Here is a 24,401-nt window from a genome sequence, read left to right as displayed (position 1 = left end):
CTTCGGCCTCCTATGTTTGTGTCTCTTCCTCCTATATTGTTTTTCTCCTCCCCTATAATGGTTAGAACTTCATCAATCCATGGTTGTAATCCCAATCGATGAGGAATAGATCCTTGTGAGGACTTTGTTGTTAATATATACTACTCCCTCCATGCAGAATTATTTGAATTAAAATATGTCTAGATACATCCATTTCTCTGACAAATATTTCTGGGCAGAGGGAGTACATTTGTAATAATGTGGATTTTTTCTTCAGATTTTTGAATAATTGAAACATTTTTTAGAATTAACAGCTCCATGGAGCCCGAGCACCAAAAGGCATTACTATAATGAATCGTTTGAATAAATATATATAAATAGAATGAAAATATTGTAGATGAACTACTAGCAGTTTACTTCCATGGTTGCAGCAGGTCACTATTCACCGAAGCAGCTGCAGATCGAATGCACTAGTTAACTCTGTTGCAAAACCTCCTGATCTCTCCTTGGGTGCCGGTGAGCACGTCGAGGTTGCCCATCTTCACCATCGCGGCCGCGAACCGCGACATCCACACCGTCCTGTTGCGCGCGTAGAGGTCTACGAGCGCCGCCGTGTCATCCCGCGTCAGCAGCGTCACGTCCGACGTGAACGGCACCTCGCGCGTCTGCACGTTCCTGTAGTACTGGTTGTCGAGCCGGAGCCCCGTGACCGGGTCCAGGTGCACCACCCGGTCCCGGCGCCCCGTCGCCGCCGGGCACCGCGTCCGGAGGGACCTGCCGTAGGCGGCGTCCATGTCCGCCGCGACCAGCGGGTAGAGCCGGAAGGCAATGGCGGAGCAGTGGGTGCGGCCGAAGGAGTGCGCGCCGGAGAGCGTGACCATGTCGTCGGCCGTGAGGCCCTTGGCGGCGAAGCTGTCGACGAGACGCGAGGCGTTGGAGAAGGGCGGGGGCAGGCTGTTGAGCACCTCCGACGCGTTGGAGACGCGGCCGTCGCGCCGCCCCGCCGGCACGTCGTAGTCGATGCCCCCCAGGAGGCCGCTGGCGTCGCGCGCGGCGAAGGCCACGATGTCGGCGCAGGATACGGTGCGCCGGCACCGCCGCTCGACCACGCGCTTGGCGCGCTCGATGACGCCGTAGCCCCTGAGGCTCGGGCTGTTCGCCTGCGACGCCTTCTCCACGGCGTCGTCGCTGCCAGGGACCGCGTCCAGGAGCACGGACGCATCACACCCCTGTACAGTGCACCAAAAAAACAGGGCGATAACGTTGGCATTAAGCTCTTGACACCGAATATACATGACGGATAAGCCAGAGAGATGCTGACCCTGACGAAGCAGTCGTGGAAGAAGAGGCGCACGAGCCCGGCGCCGATGCCGGGGTCGCGGCGGATGGCGGCGCGGACGACGGTGCGGACGAGCTGCTCCGCTCTCGGGCAGGTGTAGTCGTAAAACCCGACCTCCAGCTGCGCGTCAGACAATGGGACGAAAAGCACTGCCCATGCCAAGGCCAGAAGGAGATGGGAAGGAGATCCCCAGTGAAGGACGCGTCCTCCGCTCATGTCTCTGAGTTCGATGTTTTGATTTCTGTGAGCTCATAGAGGACAGTGTGGCCATGGCGGTTATTTATACGCGTCGATCTCCCGGGACCAACGGCAACAGGGTGAACCGGAGCACTGAGCTGGTAGTAGATGTGCATGGAGCGACGAGAAGAACAGAGTTGACCTATGGATTCGCGTGGAAGGGCGTCCACAAGCTACACTAATCAGTGAGTCAAAGCTGTAATCTCATTGTTTATTTGCATTTCTGTGCTGCGAGCTCTTCTAGTGCTAGTGTTCCGCGCAGTTTGTCGGGTCAAACTGACATTACTAGTCGTTGCGCCATTGACAGTTGTGCCACGTTTACTGCAGTATCTACCGCCCTGCCGGCTACCGTTGGGTAGATCAGCCTTGGGACGAAGTGGACGTGTTTTCCCTCCGCGGATAGGGCAAACTCTTTCCCACCATACTTCACCGTGGGGAGGCTATGGACTCATCTTTCTTTTCTTTTTTCTTTAGAAAATAAGGAGGACCCTTGGCCTCTGTATTTGGGAGATGCATGCAATAATTTTATCAATTATTCACAAAGGCCTTACAAAGTATTGCATCAATATATGTGAATCCGTTATCTTGGCAACATGTGTCGCTACTCCTAACAACTTGATGAAGGGATGCAGAAATACTGAGCCGAATACCCTGACCTCTTACGTAAGCCTAACATCTAAATCCGGAGGCCCCATCCAAGCCACATACCGGGTCTGGGGCACAGATCGGTCCGACACACTCTCATATATAGGTTGTCGTCACAGTCTTCCACCGATCCATCTTCAGAGCATGTACTGATGCATCGACTTTGTTAGGCCTGTCGGCGGCGCCGTCACGGTACCAAACGGCACCACCGCCCTGCGCTCATCCATCAGACACATCCGTCGTCGAGATCTAACTGCACCATACCGCCAATACTCGTCGTCATCGACGCGGTAGATACAACGCCGCTCCTCCTGCCAACCTCCACACCGTCGCCGATGCTGGAGCTACGCGGAACCCACCACCCACAGCAACTCTTCCTCGAACACCTGAGCCTCCCAAGACGGCGCCTCCATGAAGGGTACGACGCGCAAGACGCCGCCGCCGCCCAATCCAGACGGAATTTTGGACTTTCGTCCGGGAGGGGTTCGAAGGTGGATAGGAGGGACCTCGACTTCGCCTTCAGAGAGGGTAACGGCGTCGAGGGACGTCGTCGATGTCAGGCCGAACCAGCCGACCAAAGTTCCTCCAGTCCCCATCCTATACCACCAAACCTCCGTCTGCTCCAGATCCAGCAGCGAGTCGTGAATTGAAACCTGCAGAGATGAAAGTGCCATGGTGCTCAACCCACCAGGAAGGAGGATCGAGAAGTACAGCCGCTTTGATGGTCATTAGATCTATTCAAAGGTTCTAACGGCAGTAGTGGTCATACAATAGTCTATAGACATCAATGTAATTTTATTGTGTATTTGAGATGTTTTGTATTCCTTGTGAACTTTTATTACAAATCTGAAGCTTTTCACTAAAAAAACATGTATATTGTGGGAGTTGTCTCTTTTGCTTGTGAGAAAATCCTTGGAGGCACACAGGTACTGCTCCGGACTATCACTCTCACACTCCCAAATCTCCATCACCACACCCCACTCCCTCATCCATTCGTCCCTCCTTCCTTGCTAGCATGGGAGGAAGCGATGAGGCCCTTCCTCGATTATGTACTCCTCTCGCAGTGAGGTTTTTCGGGTTCACCAGCAACTGGCTAGCTACGTTCTTTGAGACATCAATGAAGAGGTTCTTTCCGAGACGCCAAATGCTACATCAATGGTACAAAAACTTGGTGGTTAGCAACAAGCTTCCATAGGGTATTTTTTAGGAGTTGACACTCGTGTTGGGTGTGTCGATATATGTTAAGCTATATTCATCTTTGTTCCACTAGCGGACATGCCAATATTGTGGAACCTTGTGGTCCTCTTTAGATGTCTACCTTGGATCTCATGCTCGCGGGCCCATTGTCCTTCTCGCTTCCGAGTTAGTGTGATGTGTCTACTCTTGAGACGTTTGAGACATTTTCAACGTTCTTGTCCTTCTACAGTTTACCAACGCTAGAGGTATAGATGTATATATAGCGGTGCAACCTCAGAGCGAGTGGTAACAACATCATTAGAGGACTTCGGGTTAATAGTGTTGTTTGAGAGTTGATTTCCGAGCTTCATAGAGTTTGTGCATTGCACATGTAACAAGTTGCATGTGTCTATAAGAGGTTGAGGTTTAAAGCAACAACCATGTAACCCCACATGATTATGCCCAACAAATATATATCAACATGACATCCAATAGGGTGTAGATATGTTTCAATAAATTTTTCATGATATCGGAGTTTGCCTCTTCCATCCACATTTAACCATGGCGTCATCAACTCATCTACCTCAACCTCTCAAACCCTCGAGCTGACCATCTTTTAGAAGCTCACGCATGACAACTACGTTCTTTGGAAGACTCAAGGCCTTCTTCTCATCCGCGGTGCTTAGCTCGCTGGTTATATCGATGAGACTACACTAGTGCATCCACAACCCTTGAGGTCATGAGGGTGATAAAAATTGAGAAAAAAATCCATAATTCGTTATACACGATTTGGCTTGCCCAAGACCATGTGGTGCTCGGATACCTCCTGAATTTGCTTTATGAAGTTGGCATCCATGAGAAGAGCATCCTAAGTCTGGACCTCAGTATCAAGAATGCTTTTGTCTTAAGGGTAGGGATGAAAATGGAGTGGAAAGTTTCCGCTTTTCCGGAGGAAATATGGAAACGGAGAGGAAATATGAAAATGGAAATGGAAATGGAATTTTTTATGCGGAAACCCAAACAAAATTGGAATGGCGTTTTCCGGTAGAACACACGTGGAAATGAAACTTTCCGTTTCTGTTAATATGGAATTTCTGTTTCTACTATAGGCCCATGGATGCTTTGCAGCCCAACTACAAAACAACACACAATGACACAATGAGTAGAATGAGTAGAATGAGCAGAATGTATCATTTGAGTACCAATTTTTACTGCCACACACATACTCAGCTAGACTCTATACGGAATTGTCATGTACTACTACAATACTACCATATGTTACGAACACAACCATATCATTTTGTAGCCATGTTAAGAATTCCATCAATTTGTTTATTTTTTGTCTGTATTTCTCTATGATTCAAGGGGGTTTTAAGTTCCGGTCAACACACAGTTTTGTTTCCGTGTCTGCTCTGTATTCGCTCCGTGTTTGTTTCCGGTAGTGTATGTTTCCGTATTCGTTTCCGGGGTTTTTGTATTCATTTCCACTTCTGTAAAAAAAATACAAAACAAATATGGTAGAACCCAGTTCCGTTCATTTCTGCGCCGTTTTCATCCCTACTTAAGGGTTGTTTGGATTGCATCCTAGAACTGCCCAGCCAAAGAATTGGCGTTCATGTGAGCATCGGTGATTGTTTGCATGAGCTACAATTAATTAGCACCATATGCCCATCACTTCTCTCGTTCATTCCATGTCAAATTTATTTGCAATAGCCTACCAACGGAATCCCGCACCACGTTTTTGGCGAGCTGATGGCTGGCATGGCCACCATAGGCAAAAACCAAATAAACCCCTAGTATCATGTGTGAACTAAGAAAGTGTGCATAGCTGTGGCGAACATGTAAAAATTGTTAGAAATATGCCATAGATGCAATTATTAGTGACAATTATATTTCATTATATCAATAAATTATTAAGTTTTCCTTGAATAATTCCATTTGCATTGATTGGCAAGTATGTGACTTGTTTGTGAAACTTTAATATACTTGAATGATTATTCTAAATTGGGCCCTAGTTGAAATTCATGATGCGAGTGAAGGAAATATGCCCTAGAGGCAATAATAAAGTTATTATTTATTTCCTTATTTCATGATAAATGTTTATTATTCATGCTAGAATTGTATTAACCGGAAACATAATACATGTGTGAATACATAGACAAACAAAGTGTCACTAGTATGCCTCTACTTGACTAGCTCGTTAATCAAAGATGGTTATGTTTCCTAACCATGAACAATGAGTTGTTATTTGATTAACGAGGTCACATCATTAGTTGAATGATCTGATTGACATGACCCATTCCATTAGCTTAGCACATGATCGTTTAGTATGTTGCTATTGCTTTCTTCATGACTTATACATGTTCCTATGACTATGAGATTATGCAACTCCCGTTTGCCGGAGGACCACTTTGGGTACTACCAAACGTCACAACGTAACTGGGTGATTACAAAGGAGTACTACAGGTGTCTCCAATGGTCGATGTTGAGTTGGCGTATTTCGAGATTAGGATTTGTCACTCCGATTGTCGGAAAGGTATCTCTGGGCCCTCTCGGTAATACACATCACATAAGCCTTGCAAGCATTACAACTAATATGTTAGTTGTGAGATGATGTATTACGGAACGAGTAAAGAGACTTGCCGGTAACGAGATTGAACTAGGTATTGGATACCGACGATCGAATCTCGGGCAAGTAACATACCGATGACAAAGGGAACAACGTATGTTGTTATGCGGTCTGACCGATAAAGATCTTCGTAGAATATGTAGGAGCCAATATGGGCATCCAGGTCCCGCTATTGGTTATTGACCAGAGACGTGTCTCGGTCATGTCTACATTGTTCTCGAACCCGTAGGGTCCGCACGCTTAAGGTTACGATGACAGTTATATTATGAGTTTATGCATTTTGATGTACCGAAGGTTGTTCGGAGTCCCGGATGTGATAACGGACATGACGAGGAGTCTCGAAATGGTCGAGACGTAAAGATTGATATATTGGAAGCCTATATTTGGATATCGGAAGTGTTCCGGGTGAAATCGGGATTTTACCGGAATACTGGGAGGGTTACCGGAACCCCCCGGGAGCTATTTGGGCCATAGTGGGCCTTAGTGGAAAAGAGAAGGGGTTGCCCTATATGGGCTGCGCGCCCCCCCTTCCCCTAGTCCTATTAGGACTAGGAGAGGTGGCCGGCCCCCTCCTCCTCTTTTCCCCTCCGAGGAATCCTAGTTGGACTAGGATTGGAGGGGGAATCCTACTCCCAGAGGGAGTAGGACTCTCCTGCGCCTCCCCCCCCTTGGCCGGCCAGCCTCCCCTCCTCTCCTCCTTTATATACGGAGGCAGGGGCACCTCTAAACACACAAGTTGACACAAGTTGATCCACGTGATCTATTCCTTAGCCGTGTGCGGTGCCCCCTGCCACCATATTCCTCGATAATACTGTAGCGGAGTTTAGGCGAAGCCCTGCTGCTGTAGTTCATCAAGATCGTCACCACGCCGTCGTGCTGACGAAACTCTTCCCCGACACTTTGCTGGATCGGAGTCCGGGGATCGTCATCGAGCTGAACGTGTGCTCGAACTCGGAGGTGCCGTAGTTTCGGTGCTTGATCGGTTGGATCGAGAAGACGTACGACTACTTCCTCTACGTCGTGTCATCACTTCCGCAGTCGGTCTGCGTTGGGTACGTAGACAATACTCTCCCCTCGTTGCTATGCATCACATGATCTTGCGTGTGCGTAGGAAAATTTTGAAATTACTACGAAACCCAACAGTGGTATCAGAGCCTAGGTTATTTATGTTGATGTTATATGCACGAGTAGAACACAAGTGAGTTGTGGACGATACAAGTCATACTGCCTACCAGCATGTCATACTTTGGTTCGGCGGTATTGTTGGACGAGACGACCCGGACCAACCTTACGCGTACGCTTACGCGAGACCGGTTTCCTCGACGTGCTTTGCACAGAGATGGCTTGCGGGAGACTGTCTCTCCAACTTTAGTTGAACCAAGTATGGCTACGCCCGGTCCTTGCGAAGGTTAAAACGGAGTCTATTTGACAAACTATCGTTGTGGTTTTGATGCGTAGGTGAGACTGGTTCTTACTTAAGCCCGTAGCAGCCACGTAAAACATGCAACAACAAAGTAGAGGACGTCTAACTTGTTTTTGCAGGGCATGTTGTGATGTGATATGGTCAAGGCATGATGCTGAATTTTATTGTATGAGATGATCATGTTTTGTAACCAAGTTATCGGCAACTGGCAGGAGCCATATGGTTGTCGCTTTATTGTATGCAATGCAATCGCGATGTAATGCTTTACTTTATTACTAAACGGTAGTGATAGTCGTGGAAGCATAAGATTGGCGAGATGACAACGATGCTACGATGGAGATCCAGGTGTCGCGCCGGTGTTGATGGTGATCATGACGGTGCTTCGGAGATGGAGATCACAAGCACAAGATGATGATGACCATATCATATCACTTATATTGATTGCATGTGATGTTTATCTTTTTATGCATCTTATCTTGCTTTGATTGACGGTAGCATTATAAGATGATCTCTCACTAAATTATCAAGAAGTGTTCTCCCTGAGTATGCACCGTTGCCAAAGTTCGTCGTGCCCAGACACCACGTGATGATCGGGTGTGATAAGCTCTACGTCCATCTACAACGGGTGCAAGCCAGTTTTTGCACACGCAGAATACTCAGGTTAAACTTGACGAGCCTAGCATATGCAGATATGGCCTCGGAACACGGAGACCGAAAGGTCGAGCGTGAATCATATAGTAGATATGATCAACATAACGATGTTCACCATTGAAAACTACTCCATCTCACGTGATGATCGGTCATGGTTTAGTTGATTTGGATCACGTAATCACTTAGAGGATTAGAGGGATGTCTATCTAAGTGGGAGTTCTTAAATAATATGATTAATTGAACTTAAATTTGTCATGAACTTAGTCCTGATAGTATTTTGCAAATTATGTTGTAGATCAATAGCTCGCGTTGTTGCTTCCCTGTGTTTATTTTGATATGTTCCTAAGAGAAAAATTGTGTTGAAAAATATTAGTAGCAATGATGCGGATTGGATCCGTGATCTGAGGTTTATCCTCATTGCTGCACAGAAGAATTATGTCCTTGATGCACCGCTAGGTGACAGACCTATTGCAGGAGCAGATGCAGACGTTATGAACGTTTGGCTGGCTCAATATGATGACTACTTGATAGTTTAGTGCACCATGCTTAAACGGCTTAGAATCGGGACTTCAAAGACGTTTTGAACGTCATGGACCATATGAGATGTTCCTGGAGTTGAAGTTAATATTTCAAGCAAATACCCGAGTTGAGAGATATGAAGTCTCCAACAAGTTCTATAGCTAAAAGATGGAGGAGAATCGCTCAACTAGTGAGCATGTACTTAGATTGTCTGGGTACTTCAATCGCTTGAATCAAGTGGGAGATTATCTTCCAGATAAGATAGTGATTGACAGAATTCTCTAGTCACCACCACCAAGTTAGTAGAACTTCGTGATGAACTATAATGCAAGGGATGACGTAAACAATTCCCGAGCTCTTCGTGATGCTAAAATCGACGAAGGTAGAAATCAAGAAAAACATCAAGTGTTGATGGTAGACAAGACCACTAGTTTCAAGAAAAGGGCAAAGGGAAGAAGGGGAACTTCAAGAAGAACGGCAAGCGAGTTGCTGCTCAAGTGAAGAAGCCCAAGTCTGGTCCTAAGCCTGAGACTAAGTGCTACAAAGGGATTGGTCACTGGAAGCGGAACTACCCCAAGTGATTGGCGGATAAGAAGGATGGCAAAGTGAACATAAGTATATTTGATATACATGTTATTGATGTGTACTTTACTAGTGTTTATAGCAAACCCCTTAGTATTAGGTACTAGTTCAGTTGCTAATATTAGTAACTCGAAACGGGAGTTGCAGAATAAACAAAGACTAGTTGAAGGGGAAATGACGATGAGTGTTGGAGGTAGTTCCAAGATTAATATGATCATCATCGCACACTCCCTATACTTTCGGGATTAGTGTTGAAACTAAATAAGTGTTATTTGGTGTTGGCGTTGAGCATGAATATGATTTGATCATGTTTATTGCAATACGGTTATTCATTTAAGTAAGAGAATAAACTGTTGTTCTGTTTACATGAATAAAACCTTATATGGTTACACACCCAATGAAAAATGGTTCATTGGATCTCGATCGTAGTGATACACATATTCATAATATTGAAACCAAAAGATGCAAAGTTAATAATGATAGTGCAACTTATTTGTGGCACTGCCGTTTGGGTCATATCAGTGTAAAGCGCATGAAGATACTCCATAAAGATGGATTTTCGGAATCACTTGGTTATGAATCATTTGATGCTTGCGAACCGTGCCTTTTGGGCAAGATGACTAAAACTCCGTTCTCCAGAACAATGGAACGTGCTACTGACTTATTGGAAATAATACATACCGATGTATGCAATCCAATGAGTGTTGATGCTCATGGCAAGTATCATTATTTTCTGATCTTCACAGATGATTTGAACAGATATGAGTATATCTACTTAATGAAACACAAGTCTGAAACATTTGAAAAGTTCAAAGAATTTCAGAGTGAAGTGAAAAATCATCGTAACAAGAAAATAAAGTTTCTACGATCTGATCATAGAGAAGAGTATTTGAGTTACGGGTTTGGCCTTCAGTTAAAAAAACAATGTGAAATAGTTTCACTACTCATGCCACCTGGAACACCACAATGGTGTGTCCGAACGTCATAATTGTACTTTATTGGATATGGTGCAACCTATGATGTTTCTTACCGATTTACCACTATCGTTTTGGGGTTATGCATTAAAGACAGCTGCATTCACGTTAAATAGGGCACCATCAAAATCCGTTGAGACGACGCCTTATGAACTGTGTTTTGGCAAGAAACCAAAGTTGTCGTTTCTTAAAGTTTGGGGCTGCGATGCTTATGTGAAAAAGCTTCAACCTGATAAGCTCGAACCCAAATCGGAGAAATATGTATTCATATGATACCCAAAGGAAACTGTTGGGTACACCTTCTATCACAGATCCGAAGGCAAGACATTCGTTGCTAAGAATGGATCATTTCTAGAGAAGGAGTTTCTCTCGAAAGAAGTGAGTGGGAGGAAAGTAGAACTTGACAAGGTAACTGTACCTGCTCCTTTACTGGAAAGTAGTTCATCACAGAAAACTGTTTCAGTGACACCTACACCAGTTAGTGAGGAAGCCAATGATAATGATCATGAAACTTCAGATCAAGATACTACTGAACCTCGTAGATCAACCAGAGTAAGATCCGCACCAGAGTGGTACGGTAATCCTGTTCTGGAGGTCATGCTACTAGATCATGATGACCCTACGAACTATGAAGAAGCGATGGTGAGCCCAGATTCCGCAAAGTGGCTTGAAGCCATGAAATCTGAGATGGGATCCATGTATGAGAACAAAGTATGGACTTTGGTTGACTTGCCCGATGATCGGCAAGCAATTGAGAATAAATGGATCTTTAAGAAGAAGACTGACGCTGATGGTAATGTTACTGTCTACAAAGCTCAACTTGTCGCAAAAAGGTTTTCGGCAAGTTCAAGGTATTGACTACGATGAGAGTTTCTCACTCGTATCTATGCTTAAGTCTGTCAGAATCATGTTAGCAATTGCCGCATTTTATGAAATCCGGCAAATGGATAAACAAAACTGCATTCCTTAATGGATTTATTAAAGAAGAGTTGTATATGATACAACCAGAAGGTTTTGTCAATCCTAAAGGTGCTAACAAAATATGCAAGCTCCAGCGATCCATCTGTGGACTGGTGCAAGCATCTCGGAGTTGGAATATACGCTTTGATGAGTTGATCAAAGTATATGGTTTTATACAGACTTGCGGTGAAGCCTGTATTTACAAGAAAGTGAGTGGGAGCACTACAACATTTCTGATAAGTATATGTGAATGACATATTATTGATCGGAAATAATGTAGAATTATTCTGCAAAGCATAAAGGAGTGTTTGAAAGGAGTTTTTCAAAGAAAGACCTCGGTGAAGCTGCTTACATATTAAGTATCAAGATCTATAGAGATAGATCAAGACACTTGATAAGTTTTCAATGAGTACATACCTTGACAAGATTTTGAAGTAGTTCAAAATGGAACAGTCAAAGAAAAAGGTTTCTTGCCTATGTTACAAGGTGTGAAGTTGAGTAAAACTCAAAGCCTGACCACGACAGAAGATAGAAAGAGAATGAAAGTCATTCCCTATGCCTCAGTCTTAGGTTCTATAAAATATGCCATGATGTATACCAGATCTATTGTATGCCCTACCACTGAGTTTGGCAAGGGAGTACAATAGTGATCTAGGAGTAGATCACTGGACAGCGGTCAAAATTATCCTTAGTGGAATAAGGATATGTTTCTCGATTATGGACGTGACAAAAAGGTTCGTCGTAAAGGGTTACGTCGATGCAAGTTTTTGACACTGATCCAGATGATTCTAAGTCTCAATCTGGATACATATTGAAAGTGGGAGCAATTAGCTAGAATAGCTCCGTGCAGAGCATTGTTGACATAGAAATTCGCAAAATACTTACAGATCTGTATGTGACAGACCCGTTGACTAAAATTATCTCACAAGCAAAACATGATCACACCAACGGATTTTCCTCTTACTAGAAATTTCATTGTGGTCGGTAACGTTGGTGAATTAACAGAAACGGAAAGAGAGGGATTCGAACCCTCGGTAAACAAAAGCCTACATAGCAGTTCCAATGCTACGCCTTGAACCACTCGGCCATCTCTCCTACATAATCTTATTATTGACCAGAAACTGAGTGAATAGCGAGTTTTCGTATCACTAAAGTACAGGTACAACCGATCACAGGTTCCATAGGGAGTTTGACTTCCTTTCCAATTTCATATTTCTCAACAACAACTTCTCTCATCCCCACGGATCTATTCAAAATTCTGGAATCGTCCCATGTTTCTATTTCGATTGTATGGCGTGGCGTATACACGTTATGCAACGGTGCCCCCTGCCACCATATTCCTCGATAATACTGTAACGGAGTTTAGGCGAAGCCCTGCTGCTGTAGTTCATCAAGATCGTCACCACGCCGTCGTGCTGACGAAACTCTTCCCTGACACTTTGCTGGATTGGAGTCCGGGGATCGTCATCGAGCTGAACGTGTGCTCGAACTCGGAGGTGCCGTAGTTTCGATGCTTGATCGGTTGGATCGAGAAGACGTACGACTACTTCCTCTACGTCGTGTCATCACTTCCGCAGTCGGTCTGCGTTGGGTACGTAGACAATACTCTCCCCTCATTGCTATGCATCACATGATCTTGCGTGTGCGTAGGAAAAATTTGAAATTACTACGAAACCCAACAGCGAGGACACATATGAATATTATACTAGCGCATATACTGGTTGGTGACCATGTTTCGCATGTCATACATGGATATGTCGAATCAATAAAGTGAAGACAAGTTATGAACATGAGGTTGGACAAACCCAACTTGAGGCATATCGAGAATGATTTTCGTTGTCAGTTGCAATGTGTATGCTATGTCCTTAGATTTGGATTGTCGTGTGTACTTGAGATATGCACCTTCATTTCGAGAAGCTCATCTTGAAAGAACCTCCGGGTTAAGTGTTCTTGGGCTTGGATAATTTAAGAATGGGTGATCAACTGAAAATCCAAAGTGCGCATGAGTGAGGAGGGAGTGCCCAGGAAAGACTAGAGTTAGTCTATGGGGACAATCTAGATCCAAGGTGAGGGCTAGCCATATTGGCCTTATACCCGCCAGCCAGCCCAAGGATGTTACATAATGGTATTAGAGCGGACCCTTGCACTTACTCGAGTGTGTGTGGGCTAGTGACACAGACATCTATATGGCACATGTGGGTCGTTGTGGAACACGACATGTCACATGTGCATGTGCGGCACTGGTGTACATAGACATGTGTTAAGAGAAAGCGTTCTTGTTGGGTCGACGAGGACATCATATAATGGGGAGGGGGCACTATAACATTCAGATTAATATGATTGATAGAGAAATCATATCAACAAGACACACCTTATTTTTCAGAAGCTCATCTCCAAAGAACATCCAAGTTAAGTGTGCATGGCCTAGGTTATTTGAGGATGGGTGATTGACTGGAAATGATCCCGGGTGCACATGAGTGACGACAAAACACGTAGAAAAGACAATTGTTGATCTGCAGGGCCAATATAGATCTTGGGTGGTAGTGGCCTTATACCCGATAGCTAGTCCGAGGGCGTTACATGCTATTAGCCACAACCAAGGGGGCGATATTGGGTAAATTGTGTCTCTATTCTCAAATCATGTCCAAGATACCATGGTGATTAGTGACCAAGGTGACGCTTCCAAGACAAAAAATTACATGTGACTAGTGTATTATTGTCAGGTATCGATGAAATTATCACCAACAACTAGCACAACCATGGGGAATTCACACCATCAGATCGGAACATTCCTTCATCTTCGTTTTCGACTCCACCCGATAGTATGGAGTTGTTGGCGTATGAAAGCTACAACAATGCTACATACTATAACCCTTCGACCAATCATACATTGATTACTCCATCCATCATGGACGCCTCCTACATGTTGGGACACTAGTAGAAGAAGGGGCTTTCGTTCGGGCCTGGCCAGCCCATTAGTCCCGGTTCTTCCACAAACCGGGACCAATGGATGCATTCGTCCCGGTTCGTGAGCCCAGGGGGCCGGCCGGGGCCTCGTGGGCATTGGTCCCGGTTCATATGGACCCATTTGTCCCAGTTCTAGGCACGAACCGGGACCAATGGGCCTCACTCCTGGCCCACAAACATTGGTCCCGGTTCTTGGCTCGAATCGGGACAGAAGGCTGGGCTTTAGTCCCGGTTCCAGCCTCGAACCAGGGCAAATGAGTTGCCTATATATACCCCGTCGCCGCAGCAGAGCACTCCACAGTGCTCTGTTTTTTCTGGCTGGCGAGGAGAGGGCATTTGGGTGCTCTAGCTCACCTCCTATGCACATGAGGTGTTCGATAAAATGCCCAAGCCATGCTAGTTAAGCTTTCTCCTCTCGAAGCTCGACCTCCAAGCTCCATTTTCCCTGAGATTTGTCTAGGTTTAGCGGTCCGTCACGTCCCGTTCCCGTCTCACCGCCGTCGATCGCCCGCGCCGATCTCGTCGCCTGCACCATTGTGGTGAGCCTCTTATCTTCTTCCGAAAGAAAAAAAATCTAACTTTAGATAGATACTTGTCTAATTTTCTTACTTTTATTATTGCTTGTTATTATATAGTGCGATGGTTTTGGCATCCGCCCCCGTCGGCCCTCGTCCTGGCTATGATTCAGATGTGGTATATATTATCTTTTATAACTATTTGGTTCATTTATTGTTTATGACAATTATGCCCATCAAGTTGACATAGATTTTATTTATGTAGGAGGTAGTTGAACCGGAAATTCCAACCGACCCTATTGTCGAGAGGTTAAATTTAGTTGAAGAAGAAAACAATTACTTGAAGGAAAAAATAAAAAAAATTGAGGAGGAGAAGATGATATTGGAGTTGCATGTTGTGGATGTCGTCGATGATCACAGGATCAAGATGGATACAATGCAGTTGAAGATTAGAAAGATTAGAAAATATGCCATTCATACCGAGGCTTGGTATCATTATGCCGTTGGATCAATTTTTACCTTGGTTGTGATTATGATCGCATTTGATGTTGCATTGAAAGGTTTTACATAGTTTTAATGTATGGTTTAACTAGATGCTTTGGAGAGCTATATGTTGTTCAATGAGAACTATGTATGTACTTTTTTTTAATGTGATGATGAACTTCTATTAATTTGGTCACTTATCTATTCATGAGAGCTATATATACTAAATTGATGATGTGGCTTTGAACGGTACATTTTGTACACGAAGTGCATCCAGTTTTTGCCGTAAGCCTCTCTAATTTCTTGCACATGCTACGTGGGTGAAATGATGATACCATGCCAACTTTCAACCTTTTTAGAGTTCATTTGTAGTACTTTTCAATTTCAGGGTCTTATAGCTCAAAATAATCAGTAAATGCATGAAAAATAACAAATAAAGTTAGAAATGGTTGAAAATTGATGATGTGGCTTTGAATGGTGCATTTTGAACACATAAAAAGTATGGAGTTGAAATAAGTTAAAAAATGAAATCCGTTTGTAACAGACGAGTTTCCGTATGAAACCCTGATACTTCAAAAGAGATTGTCCATTTTGTACACGAAGTGCATCCAGTTTTTGCCGTAAGCCTCTCTAATTTCTTGCACATGCTATGTGGGTGAAATGATGATACCATGCCAACTTTCAACCTTTTCAGAGTTCATTTGTAGTGCTTTTCAATTTCAGGGTCTTATAGCTCAAAATAATTAGTAAATGCATGAAAAATAACAAATGAAGTCAGAAAGGGTTGAAAATTGATGATGTGGCTTTGAATGGTGCATTTTGAATACAGAAAAAGTATGGAGTTGAAATAAGTTAAAAAAATGAAATCCGTTTGTAACAGACGAGTTTCCGTATGAAACCCTGATACTTTCAAAGAGATTGTCTGTTTTGTACACGAAGTGCATCCAATTTTTGCCGTAAGCCTCTCTAATTTCTTGCACATGCTATGTGGGTGAAATGATGATACCATGCCAACTTTCAACCTTTTCAGAGTTCATTTGTAGTGCTTTTCAATTTCAGGGTCTTATAGCTCAAAATAATCAGTAAATGCATGAAAAATAACAAATAAAGTCAGAAAGGGTTGAAAATTGATGATGTGGCTTTGAATGGTGCATTTTGAACACAGAAAAAGTATGGAGTTCAAATAAGTTTAAAAAAATGAAATCCCTTTATAACAGACGAGTTTCCGTATGAAACCCCGATACTTCGAAAAAGATTGTCCGTTTTGTACACGAAGTGCATCCAGTTTTTGCCGTAAGCCTCTCTACTTTCTTGCACATGCTATGTGGGTGAAATGATGATACCATGCCAACTTTCAACCTTTTCAGAGGTCATTTGTAGTGCTTTTCAATTTCATGGTCTTATAGCTCAAAATAATCAGTAAATGCATGAAAAATAACAAATAAAGTCAGAAAGGGTTGAAAATTGATGATGTGGCTTTGAATGGTGCATTTTGAACACAGAAAAAGTATGGAGTTAAATTAAGTTTTAAAAAATGAAATCCCTTTATAACAGACGAGTTTCCCTATGAAACCCCGATACTTTGAAAAAGATTGTCCGTTTTGTACAAATACTCATATCTATCATCCATATACCACTTGTATCACCATCTCTTCGCCGAACTAGTGCACCTATACAATTTACCATTATATTGGGTGTGTTGGGGACACAAGAGACTCTTTGTTATTTGGTTGCAGGGTTGCTTGAGAGAGACCATCTTCATCCTACGCCTCCTACGGATTGATAAACCTTAGGTCATCCACTTGAGGGAAATTTGCTACTGTCCTACAAACCTCTGCACTTGGAGGCCCAACAACGTCTATAAGAAGAAGGTTGTGTAGTAGACATCAAGCTCTTTTCTGGCGCCGTTGTCGGGGAGGTGGGTGCTTGAAGGTATATCTTTAGATCTTGCAATTGAATCTTTTTGTTTCTTGTTTTAGCACTAGTTTAGTTTATAAAAGAAAACTACAAAAATACAGAATTGAGATTGTCTCATACGCTTCACCTTTTTAATATCTTTCATGAGTATGATGGAAAGGATAATTGTGCTCAAGTGCTAGAAGAAGAAATCTATAAAATGTTTGGCACTAAATATTTGAATGATGAGCATGATTTCAATGTTTTTAGTATGAATTCCTTGAATATCCATGATGCTAATGATATGCAAAGCCACAAGCTTGGGCAAGCTATGTTTGATGAAGATGATATTTTTTGTCCCCCAAGTTTTGATGAGAAAATTTATTATGATGAGAGCATGCCCCCTATCTATGACGATTATTGTGATGACTTGTATGCTATAAATAATAATGATATCCATGAAACTTGTCATCATGATTTTAACTTTCAATTGGATTATGCCTCACATGATAGTTATTTTGTTGAGTTTGCTCCCACTACTATTCATGAGAAGAATTTTGCTTATGTGGAGAGTAATAAAAATTCTATGCTTGTGGATCATGAAAAGAATGCTTTAGGTGTTGGTTATATTGTTGAATTCATTCATGATGCTACTGAAAATTATTATGAGGGAGGAACATATGCTTGTAGGACTTGCAATAATATCAAGTTTCCTCTCTATGTGCTTAAAGTTTTGAAGTTTTGCTTGCTTTACCTTCATATGCTATTTAATTATTGTTCCCATAAGTTGTTTGCTCACAAAATCCCTATGCATAGGAAGTGGGTTAGGCTTAAATGTGCTAGTCAAATTCTTCATGATGCCCTCTTTATGTTTCAATTCTTATCCTTTATGTGAGCATCATTGAAATCATCATGCCTAGTTAGGGGCGTTGAACGATAGCGCTTGTTGGGAGGCAACCCAATTTTATTTTTGTTCCTTGCTTTTTGTTCCTATTTAGTAATAAATAATCCATCTAGCCTCTGTTTAGATGTGGTTTTATGCTTTTAATTAGTGTTTGTGCCAAGTAGAACCTTTGGGAAGACTTGGGGAAAGTCTTTACGATCATGCTGTAAAAAACAGAAACTTTAGCACTCACGAGAATTGCTGCTAGTTTTTATTGGAGAGTGCTATTGAGTTAATTATTTTTGCAGATGATTAATAGATAAATTCCTCACGTCCATCAATTTATTTGAGAATTTTATGAGTTCCAGAAGTATACGTTTGATCCAGATTACTACAGACTGTTCTGTTTTTGACAGATTCTGTTTTTCATGTGTTGTTTACTTATTTTGATGAATCTATGGCTAGTAAAATAGTTTATAAACCATAGAGAAGTTGGAATACAGTAGGTTTAACACCAATATAAATAAATAATAAGTTCATTACAGTACCTTGAAGTGGTGATTTATTTTCTTATACTAACTGAGCTTACGAGTTTTCTGTTAAGTTTTGTGTTGTGAAGTTTTGAAATTTTGCGTAAGGATTCGATGGACTATGGAATAAGGAGTGGCAAGAGCCTAAGCTTGGGTATGCCCAAGGCACCCCAAGGTAATATTCAAGTATAGCCAAGAGCCTAAGACTGGGGATGCCCCGGAAGGCATCCCCTCTTTCGTCTTCGTTCATCGGTAACTTTACTTGGAGCTATATTTTTATTCACCACATGATATGTGTTTTGCTTGGGGCGTCAATTTATTTTGTTAAGATTTGCTTGCTGTTATTTAGAACAATGTTTTGCATCTTTTATTTCAATAAAAGTGGCATTGATAGCCTTTACTATGCCTATGTTAGAAGTATACACGTTGTTGTTTGAAAACAGAAAGTTTACCGATGTTGCAATAATTCCCTAGAAAAGTCAGAATGTGATAAAATGTTGAAACCTTTTGCATGTTAAGATCTGATAAATTTACTACAGTGGGAATTTTCTTTCATAATTTTTGGAGCTAGGGAAGTATGGATGTTGCTGCATTCTTTACAGACTGTCCTGTTTAGGCAGATTGCTGTTATGTTTGCATTGTTTGCATATGTTTGCTTCTTTAATGATTCTATTTGAGGATAGGACTATTAAATATGCAGAGGCATTTAGTATGCAATGTTGAATAATAATTTTAGTGATTTTCTACAGTAGAGTACGATAAGGTTTTTGCAATGGTCTATACTAACTTATCTCACGAGTCCTTGTTGAGTTTTGTGTGGATGAAGCTTTTGAGATTTAGGAAGACCGTGATATGAGAGGAATTAAGGAGACACAAAGGCTCAAGCTTGGGGATGCCCAAGGCACCCCAAGATAATATCTCAAGAAGTCTCAAGCGTCTAAGCTTGGGGATGCCCCGGTTGGCATCCCACCTTTCTTCTTCAACAACTATCGGTTAGTATCGGTTGATCCAAGTTTTTTCTTCTTCACATGATATTTGCTATTCTTAGAATGTCATTTTATTTTGCTTTGCTTGCTGTTTGAATAAAATACCAAGATCTGAAATTATTAAATGTTAGAGAGTCTTCACATAGTTGCATAATTATTCGACTACTCATTGATCATCACTTATATCTTTCGGAGTAGTTTGTCATTTGCTCTAGTGCTTCACTTATATCTTTTAGAGCATGGTGGTAGATTTGTTTTATAGAAACTATTGATCTCTCATGCTTCACTTAGATTATTTTGAGTCTTAAATAGCATGGTAATTTGCTTAAATAATCCTAATATGCTAGGTATTCAAGAATAATAAATTCTCTTATGAGTGTGTTGAATACTATGAGAAGTTTGATACTTGATGATTGTTTTGAGATATGAAGATGGTGATATTAGAGTCATGCTAGTTGAGTAGTTGTGAATTTGAGAAATACTTGTGTTGAAGTTTGTGATTCCCGTAGCATGCACGTATGGTGAACCGTAAAGTGATGAAGTCAGAGCATGATTTATTTATTGATTGTCTTCCTTATGAGTGGCGGTCGGGGACGAGTGATGGTCTTTTTCTACCAATCTATCCCCTAGGAGCATGCGTGTAGTACTTTGTTTCGATAACTAATAGATTTTTGCAATAAGTATATGAGTTCTTTATGACTAATGATGAGTCCATGGATTATACGCACTCTCACCCTTCCACCATTGCTAGCCTATCTAATACCGCGCACCTTTCGCTGGTATCATACACCCACCATATACCTTCCTCAAAACAGCCACCATACCTACCTATTATGGCATTTTCATAGCCATTCCGAGATATATTGCCATGCAACTTTCCACCCTTCTGTTTATTATGACACGCTCCATCATTGTCATATTGCTTTGCATGATCATATAGTTGACATCGTATTTGTGGCAAAGCCACCGTTCATAATTCTTTCATACATGTCACTCATGCATCATTGCACATCCCGGTACACCGCCGGAGGCATTCATATAGAGTCATATTTTGTTCTAAGAATCGAGTTGTAATTCATGAGTTGTAAGTAAATAAAAGTGTGATGATCATCATTATTAGAGCATTGTCCCATTGAGGAAAGGATGATGGAGACTATGATTCCCCCACAAGTCGGGATGAGACTCCGGACGAAAATAAATAAATAAATAAGAGGCCAAAGAAGCCCAAAAAAAGAGGCCATAAAAAAGGGAGAAAGGCCCAAATAAAAAAATGAGATAAAAAGAGAGAAGGGACAATGCTACTATCCTTTTACCACACTTGTGCTTCAAAGTAGCACCATGATCTTCATGATAGAGAGTCTCCTATGTTGTCACTTTCATATACTAGTGGGAATCTTTCATTATAGAACTTGGCTTGTATATTCCAATGATGGGCTTCCTCAAAATGCCCTAGGTCTTCGTGAGAAAGCGAGTTGGATGCACACCCACTTAGTTTCTTTTGTTGAGCTTTCATACATTTATAGCTCTAGTGCATTCGTTGCATGGCAATCCCTACGCACTCACATTGATATCTATTAATGGTCATCTCCATAGCCCGTTGATATGCCTAGTTGATGTGAGACTATCTTCTCATTTTTGTCTTCTCCACAACCACCATTCTATTCCATCTATAGTGCTATGTCCATGGCTCATGCTCATGTATTGCGTGAAGATTGAAAAAGTTTGAGAACATCAAAAGTATGAAACAATTGCTTGGCTTGTCATCGGGGTTGTGCATGATTTAAATACTTTATGTGGTGAAGATGGAGCATAGCCAGACTATATGATTTTGTATGGATAGCTTTCTTTAGCCATGTTATTTTGAGAAGAGATGATTGCTTAGTTAGTATGCTTGAAGTATTATTATTTTTATGTCAATATGAACTTTTGTCTTGAATCTTATGGATCTGAATATTCTTGCTACAATAAAGAGAAATACATGAGAAATATGTTAGGTAGCATTCCACATCAAAAATTCTATTTTTATCCTTTACCTACTCGAGGACGAGTAGGAATTAAGTTTGGGGATGCTGATACGTCTCCAACGTATCTATAATTTTTGATTGTTCCATGCTATTATATTATCTGTTTTGGATGTTTATGGGCTTTATTAGACACTTTTATATTATTTTTGGGACTAACCTATTAACCTAGAGCCCAGTGCCAGTTTTTGTTTTTTCCTTGTTTTAGAATATCACAGAAAAGGAAAATCAAACGGAGTCCAATTGACCTGAAACTTCACGGAACTTATTTTTGGATCATAAGAGGCCCAGAAGACTTGGAGTGCACGTCAAGGGATCAACGAGGAGGCCACGAGGCAGGGGGGTGCGCCCACCCCCCTGGGCGCGCCCTCCACCCTCGTGGGCCCCTCGTGGCTCCCCTGACATACTTCTTCGGCCTATATATCTCCATATACCTAAAAACATCCGAGAGCACAATAGATCGGGAGTTCCGCCGCCAGAAGCCTCCGTAGCCACCGAAAGCCAATCTAGACCCGTTTCGGCACCCTGACAGAGGGGGCAACCCCTCTCCGGCGGCCATCTTCATCATCCCGGTGCTCTCCATGACGAGGAGGGAGTAGTTCTCCCTCGGGGCTGAGAGTATGTACCAGTAGCTATGTGTTTGATCTCTCTCTCTCTCTCGTGTTCTTGAGGTGATACGATCTTGATGTATCGCGAGCTTTGCTATTATATTTGGATCCTATGATGTTTCTTCCTGAAGGAAATATTCCCTAGAGGTAATAATAAAGTTATTATTTATTTCCTTATATCATGATAAAAGTTTATTATTCATGCTAGAATTGTATTAACCGGAAACATAATACATGTGTGAATACATAGACAAACAGAGTGTCACTAATATGCCTCTACTTGACTAGCTCGTTAATCAAAGATGGTTATGTTTCCTAACCATGGACAAAGAGTTGTCATTTGATTAACGGGATCACATCATTAGTTGAATGATCTGATTGACATGACCCATTCCATTAGCTTAGCACCCGATCGTTTAGTATGTTGCTATTGCTTTCTTCATGACTTATACATGTTCCTATGACTATGAGATTATGCAACTCCCGTGTGCCGGAGGAACACTTTGTGTGCAACCAAATGTCACAACGTAACTGGGTGACTATAAAGGTGCTCTACAGGTGTCCCAAAGGTACATGTTGGGTTGACGTATTTCGAGATTAGGATTTGTCACTCCGATCGTCGGAGAGGTATCTCAGGGCCCTCTCGGTAATGCACATCACTTAAGCCTTGCAAGCATTGCAACTAATGAGTTAGTTGCGGGATGATGTATTACGGAACGAGTAAAGAGACTTGCCGATAACGAGATTGAACTAGGTATTGGATACCGACGATCGAATCTCGGGCAAGTAACATACCGATGACAAAGGGAACAACGTATGTTGTTATGCGGTCTGACCAATAAAGATCTTCGTAGAATATGTAGGAGCCAATATGGGCATCCAGGTCCTGCTATTGGTTATTGACCGGAGACATATCTCGGTCATGTCTACATTGTTCTCGAACCCGTAGGGTCCGCACGCTTAAGGTTTCGATGACAGTTATATTATGAGTTTATACGTTTTGATGTACCGAAGGTTGTTCGGAGTCCCGGATGAGATCACGGACATGACGAGGAGTCTCGAAATGGTCGATACATAAAGATTGATATATTGGAAGCCTATGTTTGGATACCGGAAGTGTTCCGGGTGAAATCGGGATTTTACCGGAGTACCGGGAGGTTACCGGAACCCCCCGGGAGCTATATGGGCCTTAGTGGGCCTTAGTGGAAGAAGAGGAGAGGCAGCCAGGGCTGGGCCGCGCGCCCCTCCCCCCTAGTCCGAATAGGACAAGGAGAGAGGGGGTCGGTGCCCCCCTCCTTCTCTCTCTCTCTCTCTCTCTCTCTCTCTCTCTCTCTCTTTTCCACCTCCCGAATCCTATTCCAACTAGGATTGGGGGAGAAGTCCTACTCCCGGAGGGAGTAGGACTCCTCCTGGCGCGCCCTATGATGGCCGGCCGGCCTCCCCCCTTTGAACCTTTATATACGGAGACAGGGGCACCCCAGAGACACACAAGTTGATCCACGTGATCATATTCTTAGCCGTGTGCGGCGCCCCCTTCCACCATAGTCCTCGATAATATTGTAGCGGTGCTTAGGCGAAGCCCTGCGACAGTAGTACATCAAGATCGTCACCATGCCGTCGTGCTGATGGAACTCTTCCCCGACACTTTGCTGGATCAGAGTCCGGGGATCGTCATCGAGCTGAACGTGTGCTATAACTCGGAGGTGCCGTAGTTTCGGTGCTTGATCGGTCGGGCCGTGGAGACGTATGACTACATCAACCAAACGCTTCCGTTGTCGATCTACAAGGGTACGTAGATCACACTCTCCCCTCTCGTTGCTATGCATCACCATGATCTTGCGTGTGCGTAGGAATTTTTTTGAAATTACTACGTTCCCCAACAGTGGCATCCGAGCCTAGGTTTTATGTGTTGATGTTATATGCACGAGTAAAACACAAGTGAGTTGTGGGCGATATAAGTCATACTACTTACCAGCATGTCATACTTTGGTTCGGCGATATTGTTGGACGAAGCGGCCCGGACCGACATTACGCGTACGCTTACGCGAGACCGGTTCTCCCGACGTGCTTTGCACATAGGTGGCTTGCGGGTAACATTTTCTCCAACTTTAGTTGAACCGAGTGTGACTACGTCCGGTCCTTGCGAAGGTTAAAACAGCATCAACTTGACAAACTATCGTTGTGGTTTTGATGCGTAGGTAAGATTGGTTCTTGCTTAAGCCCGTAGCAGCCACGTAAAACTTGCAACAACAAAGTAGAGGACGTCTAACTTGTTTTTGCAGGGCATGTTGTGATGTGATATGGTCAAGACATGATGCTAAATTTTATTGTATGAGATGATCATGTTTTGTAACGGAGTTATCGGCAACTGGCAGGAGCCATATGGTTGTCGCTTTAT

At 42.8% G+C, this 24,401-nt stretch overlaps 1 protein-coding gene and 1 non-coding gene across 2 annotated transcripts; both read right to left on the bottom strand.

Moving 5' to 3' along the window:
* Nucleotides 1-309: 309 nt before the first annotated feature.
* On the bottom strand, nucleotides 310-1,551 carry LOC123130241 (peroxidase 5-like). The gene is made up of 2 exons (XM_044550186.1): nucleotides 1,301-1,551; nucleotides 310-1,208 (listed from the first exon to the last, which is right to left on the bottom strand). Exons 1-2 carry the CDS (start codon nucleotides 1,532-1,534, stop codon nucleotides 450-452), a joined length of 993 nt encoding a protein of 330 aa, XP_044406121.1. The 5' UTR covers nucleotides 1,535-1,551; the 3' UTR covers nucleotides 310-449.
* A 10,571-nt stretch (nucleotides 1,552-12,122) lies between these two features.
* TRNAS-GGA (transfer RNA serine (anticodon GGA)) lies at nucleotides 12,123-12,209 on the bottom strand. The gene has a single exon. It is a non-coding gene; the product is annotated as a tRNA-Ser (tRNA).
* Nucleotides 12,210-24,401: the final 12,192 nt, after the last annotated feature.

The sequence above is a fragment of the Triticum aestivum genome, chromosome 6A (genome assembly GCF_018294505.1).
Source record: "Triticum aestivum cultivar Chinese Spring chromosome 6A, IWGSC CS RefSeq v2.1, whole genome shotgun sequence".
Classification (NCBI taxonomy): Eukaryota; Viridiplantae; Streptophyta; class Magnoliopsida; order Poales; family Poaceae; genus Triticum; species Triticum aestivum.
Note: the sequence above shows the minus strand (reverse complement) of the source record. Positions and strands in the feature narration are given on the sequence as shown.